This window comes from Protomyctophum bolini (assembly GCF_963924005.1).
Source record: "Protomyctophum bolini genome assembly, chromosome: 5".
Classification (NCBI taxonomy): domain Eukaryota; kingdom Metazoa; phylum Chordata; class Actinopteri; order Myctophiformes; family Myctophidae; genus Protomyctophum; species Protomyctophum bolini.
Genome location: NC_137866.1, coordinates 7,717,512 through 7,724,865, shown reverse-complemented (window position 1 = coordinate 7,724,865; position 7,354 = coordinate 7,717,512). Strand labels below are relative to the sequence as shown.

At 44.8% G+C, this 7,354-nt stretch overlaps 1 protein-coding gene across 1 annotated transcript in view; it reads right to left on the bottom strand.

Annotated features, from left to right (window-relative positions):
• The window catches only part of LOC308316248 (chemokine-like protein TAFA-2), a gene marked incomplete at both ends in the record, with an annotated part of 61,799 nt that extends 55,061 nt beyond the window's left edge, over positions 1 to 6,738 (bottom strand). The window contains one exon of the mRNA XM_080764749.1: positions 6,639 to 6,738. Coding sequence (XP_080620875.1) covers positions 6,639 to 6,738 — 100 coding nt within the window. The remainder of the gene's footprint in view (positions 1 to 6,638) is intronic.
• Between the last annotated feature and the right edge of the window lie 616 nt (positions 6,739 to 7,354).

Here is a 7,354-nt window from a genome sequence, read left to right as displayed (position 1 = left end):
TGTTATGCTTTAGCTATTGAAAAATAGCAGATCTACAAGCTCATAGCGCGCCACCGAGTGGCGCGCTACGAGCTTGTAGGTCTGCTATTTTTGAAAAATCGAAGAGCGACTGACATTTTTAGAATCTGATTTCAGGTCAGAATGGGTTAATCAGACCAGTGTGTGTCCCAGTGGAAACCTCGTATGAATCTGATCTCAGGTCAGAATGGGTTAAAAGACAGCTCAGGTCTAAATGGCTTGAGCATGCACAGCGCTGTGTGTCTCTCTCTCCCATAAATCCATGTGTTCTTTCAGTACGCCCTCCATTATGCCGTATGAAAATGTTTGCCCTTGCCTTGTCAAGACAGACGGTCCCCAAGACGGACGGGGAGTCGAGATAGCACACCTGACTGCCGACCAGGGAGCAGAGGAGTTAAGCACACACACACACACACACACACATTATGCATGCAAGATGCATATGCACACTGTGTTACAAACATGCAGTGGTGTAATGTAACTAATGAATTGCATTTTTATAGCGCTTTTCCAAGTGCTCAAAGCGCTTTACAACGGTTCATTCATTCATACATTGGGAGGGTGAAGCGGCGAACAGTCGACGCCAGCGTCCTCACACTTCCCACCCCCCAATCCAACCCTTGATGCTGAGTGTCAAGCAGGGAGGCACTGCATGGTCCCATTATTTAGAGTCTTTGGTATGACCCGGGCCGGGGATCGAACCCCCGACCTCCCAGTCTCAGGGCGGACACTCTATATAACCACAAGGCCACTGAGCTGGTATAAACTAAGTACATTTACTTAGGCTAAGTACTGTGCTTCACTGTACTGTACTTTTTTGCCTGGGGAATTCTTCACAATAATGGGGCTATAGATAGAGTGCCAACACGATGAGGCTGAAATGCCCCGCCTTCCGTTCCCCCCCCCCCAAAAACCAGGCATAATCTTCCGTTCTTATACCTCTCGCTGCCACATCTAAAGTCTCTCTAGGAGCGTTTATATTCCAAACGAGATGCTTCCTGAAGTCAGAAATGAAGACAGAACGTTGACCTTTTGGTCAAAACCATGCAGAGCACCATAGATTTAGAGTTATTATATGAGCTATTCTAATGGAGCCATAAACAGCAGCACGCACGCATGCACCAAACACATTATATCAATACAAAAGACCTAAGGATGCCTACACGCCCAAGGAGGCACCCCGTGGTTTGGATTCCCAAAACGTGTATACACGTCCTTAGGAACATTAGTGTTAAGTAGGCCTACAACTTTGAGGGATTTGTACTTTAACCCATTCTGAACGGGAACCCATTTTGGTGTCAGCATTATGTTATGCTTTAGCTATTGAAAAATAGCAGACCTACAAGCTCATAGCGCGCCACCGAGTGGCGCGCTATGAGCTTGTAGGTCTGCTATTTTTGAAAAATCGACTGACATTTTTAGAATCTGATCTCAGGTCAGAATGGGTTGATCAGACCAGTGTGTGTCCAGTGGAAACCTCGTATGAATCTGATCTCAGGTCAGAATGGGTTAAAGTGCATACAGCTACTCACACGGATAACACATACAAATGCAGCAAACTATACAGTAGGTGCGCATGCACGCACACACGCACACACACACACACACACACACACACACACACACACACACACACACACACACACACACAATATCGACATAAGATACATGCACACTAACAAAAGGACCTTGGAGAAATTATGATCTCATTATATTTCACCTCAGGCGGCCAGAACCATTTTCTATTTATGTTTTTTATCAGTTGATAAACATTGTATTTCTTTTGTTCAACCGGTGGTGAGTAATCCCTGGGTGTACAGTATGTGTTGCATACAAGGCCGCTGGGTCGCAACACTCAACACATTAAACTAATGCAGTGCATTGGAAATAATGAGAGGACCACCGAAACCCTCCATAATTCCATAAATTAGAAAACAACTGTTTTAAAAGTAGTGAGAATTGCCGTTTAATAAATGTTTAAATAGCGAGTATAGCCATTTGAACACAGAGTAGCAGACCTGATATTGTCATTCAGGGCTAGCTCTTTGTCCGTGTTAAAGAATATATATTTAGCCCAAAATGTCCCCTGGTAGCAACGTATGTGCATTAGTCAGAGTACACTTTGTGGTGCTTGAAGGTGAATGTGTGCATGCGGTGCCTAAGTCTTCTATAAGTAAGCTGCGTGCGTGCGGGCATGCATGCGAACAAAATCAATATTTTACATGTGCATATAGGCCTACTGTATACAGTATGTGCATTTACTGTACATACATGTAGTAGTCCTTGAGTACAGACATCTCCATCTATAGTGCATCTTGATGTAGATGTAGTCAAGACTATACATCTTGACTACAGATGTCATATTATACTTAATGCATTATGTATTGCGATCAATATCGTTGATTTCCAATGTGTTCCCCCTGGGTAGTAATTATGGCCGTCTGCAGTCCTGTGTACTGTATATGTGCTTTCAGACATACAGTATACCTAACATATAACGGTTTGGTAATAAGAGATTCAGCCCAGGTGTTGTTGCAGCTGTTTGGCAAGTGAACCTGAACTCACAAGGCGAACAATTTACAACATGACCCCAACCAGCTCAACCTTAATTAGTAAGCCTTCTAGGGAGCTATGGTATATACAATTATACACTACAGCATGAATTACATACCCAGCCTCTGTTTGATAAAAGAACAGAGGGAGTGGGTATCCCAGTGGCATAGAGGCCAAAAACACTGGCCCACCACTACATACTGTATAGGTGGGCTCCATTGAACACAAATAGCAATTTGTTCGTGGGTTCATGGGTGGGAGCTTGGAAGCTGGCAGCAGATTGTGTCCTTGTCGCTGCACTTGGTTGTAAATATGGGTTTGGATATACTGTACATCTTTGGTTAATTGCCCAGCCCTAAGGTATATAGAGGAATAGGTAAAAATCTGTCAATCATGTCAATGCTTTTTTTGTTGTTGCTATAAAGTTGGCTGGCTTTCAACACCACATATGGGGAGGCAGCAGCAGCGCCGAGTGTCTGCGAAGAAGAATAGAAGACCTCAATATCAGTGACCCAGACGCCAGCCTGCCTGCCTGCCTGCCTGCCTCCCTCCCAGCCTCCCTGCCTCCCTGCCTGCCTGCCTCCCTGCCTGCTGCAAAGGGAGTTATCCAAGTAACAGGGGCTTACGATTCACCCCACCCCCACTACTCTCCTTATACTCCTTTGCTTCTAGCCCACGGGCGTGTTGTACAGGCACCCCATCCTGACATGATTACAAAGGAGTAAAAAGCCCCTGAACTGAGGAGACCTTTTGTTGGATTAACCCCCCTCCCCTCCTCAGAATAACTATTAAGGGAGTTTTTGTGCGTTCTTCCCAGAATCCCGTCTCTCTCTCTCTCTCTCTAGTTCATTGTGAATCCTTGGCTCTTTGCAGTCCCTGCTGCGCCACAAGGCCTGCTGCGCCACAAGGCCTGCTGCGCCACAAGGCCTGCTGCGCCACAAGGCCTGCTCAGTTCACGTCTATTTTACAGCATTCTGAGGACAACTTTATTTATTTATTTATTTTTAGGTTCATGTTTTAGGTTGTTATTAGAGAAAGTAATTTGAGTGTTATTTTAGCTGTTTTCTTTCGTTTTAGCGATTTTAGCTATTTTTGAAAGGGGGGCATTCGAACATGGGGCTAAATATGTTTTTTACACCATTTTATAGCGATTCTTTATTATTATTTACTATAGTCCTACTAGACCCCAAGAAATTACATCTGGCCACAAAAGATCACAGGATCTACTGAATGTGAATACTATAGCGGATCTACGAGCTCAACGCCCCGCATTGCGAGTGAGCTTGCAATTTGGGTGTTTTCACAAAATGTATCTGTGGAACCGAACCGGGTCAAACGCCTCAACTCCTACAATTCCAAGTGCCTGTCGATTCAGATAGGCGTCACAGCATGAACCCTTAGACTGACATAATGTCAGTCTATCTGTCCATGTGTCAGTTTATCCGTCTATCTCTGTCCATCTATACTACCACAGCAGCAGGCCATGGCCATCCCGAGGCCACGCGTTTGACAGGAGAGCACAAAACCTATGTTCAAATCAAACATGATTTAAAAGCACATTTTGAATCGTCAAGCGCTTTGCCTTATACTTGCCTTACGTTCACCTAAAAGTCTGAATTGAAATGTAAATCCTACAAACATCAAGAACTAATAGAAGAGAACAATACACAATTTAATTGAAGCCCCTACTACATATTGGATTCATGTTAATTGTGACAATTAACATGAATCCAATATGTAGTAGGGGGGTCCCTGCTTCATCTCTCTCTCTCAACTAAGGGGTCCTTGGCCTGAAAAACATAAGACCCCTGCGTGAGAAGAAGGTGGTATCAAATATCTTTCTACATCAGGGTTCAAGCTGATGTAGCTTTAAGTGTAAAGGAAGCTATCTGTTGAGAGGTGAGCAGCACTTCTATAGCCAATCTGCAGTCAGCCAATCAGGCGATTGGATTCCGGCTTCAAAGGGCCACTTCACCTTTTTGCAACCAGATCTTATTTTAATGATGTTTGGGAGAAATACTTTGGTGGGGATTTTGGTTTTTATGTGTTTTTAGATATTTTAGTATTTCAAGGTGTCTGTGATGTCATGGACACTGGTCTCACTGCTGCTGGATTACTACAATTACCATAATGCTTTGCTGCATTCACCCCACCTTGTGGATAGGGGACAAGCCCCCAGTGAAGCTCTCCAACGTTGAGTTGAGGCACTCTGCCTTAGTGGTAAGAGTGGGGACTGCAGGCGGATCCGTGGAGTTATGACGAGGAAACCCTGTGCGTCTGGGCTTTAACATTGAGCTCCGGTTCAGTCTCTATCCTTTTAATACTCTATAGGGGAGGGCTGTCTTACTGAGACAACACATAGACCAGGAAGGAAGTGAGACCAGTGTCCATGACATCACAGACACTTTGAAATACTAAAATTCAGAGGTGAATGAAGAGCGGTTGCAAAGATCCCATAGCTGGTGGTGAAGGAGGCGTTGCATAGCAATGTTTAAAATTGGTTTTGGGCACTGCCACCACCAGCACAACAGGGGGGTTTCTCCCTATTAAGCTAATCCTATGCATTACATGTAAATGGAGTATTTTATTCAATAAAACTATTTGTTTTGCAACGAGTTGATCTCTCCTTTTATTGAAGTGGCTTTCTAACAGCAGGTGCCTGAGGCAGTTGTGCTGCTATAGGGGAACTCAATGGGCTCCGAAGCCACTGGTTTCGACAACATTCCACATTGATTCTTAACCGTTTCCATCCATGTCCACACGTCCTATAGGGAATCCAATCGAGGGATGCATTGGATGTGTGTATACACGTCCTAGGGAATCCAATCGAGGGATGCATTGGATGTGTGTACACTACACGTCCTAGCGCATCCTCAATCATATCAGGCGAGGGGAGAATATTCAGACAAGACAGGAAAGGGCACACACCAGTGTTGGTGAGGTGCTGGCCTAGGGCAGTAAATAAGTAAAAATCACACACGTGTGAACTGAGTGGTGCAATCCCCCCCCCCCCCCGCCCCCCCCCTCTCTCTCTCATTAGAGACACAGCACTACCCCTCTCTCTGTTTCTGGCGCCCCCTACTGGTATAAATAGGTCACATACTCGTGCTCATCCAGGTACACAAACAGTTACATACACGGACATTGCTGGTTGTAGGAGTGGTTGCACCACTCAAAAATGAGAAAAGGGCTGCACACTCGTAGCCACGATGCTGTGTATTTATTATTATCCAAGACCTTTCGGCCTTCTTCAGGGAATACTAAGGGGAGAATATTCTGCAGACACTCGGCCACCGTACTTTGCTCTTCAGTCATATTAGCTAACCGTTCGATACGAGGCAGAAAGAATGCCATAGATCAAAATATTAACATTGTAGGAATTCAACAATCCAGTCAAACCCTATAGTCAAACACACAGATGACATTAATTGTCTGGCCATATAGGGTGCACATTTCAAATTGTGCTATACTGTTATTGAGTGACTACAGTTTCTTCTTATATTTATATATAATGCATGAATAGTTTCCCATATGAGTATTGTATAGTAGAGTCAGGACTAAGCAAAACTGAGCAAGTCATTCCTCATCATACTGTAGCTCTGATCCTTCAAATGAAAATACATCAAATGCACATTCTTGTAATCGCTGCTTACAGTGACATATTTACACACGCACGCACGGACGCATGCACGGATGCACGCACGCAGACACACACACACACACACACACACACACACACACACACACGTACAAACTTCATACACCTAGGCCTGCCCTATACATTCTTTATCGCATTTTCACATACTCAATCACTCATGTTTTGCACGCACGTGCATATATTGTGATCCAATTAACTTGATGACTTGCATTCCATACTCATTTTGCATGCCAAAAGGTGTTCTTAATTCCTTTGAGCAGAGAAGCCAACACAAACCGCCAAACATGTTTACTTAAACTCTGAGATCAATTAACAATGCAGATTTTCACAGGCGCACACACACACACTGCACACACACACACACACACACACACACACACACACACACACACACAACGTATCCACCTACCAGTGTGGCTTCTGTGTGCGTGTGTGAGCGACGCCAGGCAGAGGGACAGCAACAGACTCCACACACCTACTCCACAGACGCACGGACCCCGCTCCCGCATTCTGTGAGAGAAACACACACACACAGACACACATTATGCATTGGACGCGGCTCCCACACATTCTGTGAGACTGAGAGAGAAGCAAAACACACACACACACACACGTTAGACATGCATTCGAAGAACCTCTCGCCCACGCTCTGTGAGTGCACATTGCAGGGACATTGGACCGCCACTCCCACATTACTGTGAGATGATGGAAGTAAACAGTCCGACTCCCACATTACTTTCTTTTGTTGCTTTTGGCCTTTATTGATAGATTTACAGCAGTTTTAAGAGGGAAGGGGGAGAGAGATGGTGGGGGGGGGGGGGACATGCGGCAAAAGGCGTCGGGATCAGGACTCGAACCCACGATACGCCGTCATACTTGATTACCAGCCTAGGTGCCTGGACCGCTAAGCTGGCCCAGGCCAGTCCCACATTACTATGAGATGATAGAAGAAAAGACCAGTATCAATACAAAGCAATATAGAAATACTTTGTTACAAGTAAAAGTCCAGAATTAAAAAATATTGGCATCAAAATGTATAGGCCTACTTAAAGTATACCAAAAGTAAAAGTGTTACGGTGCGTGTCAAAGTAGAACCCAAATGCAGGCAACACAGGCAGAGTACTT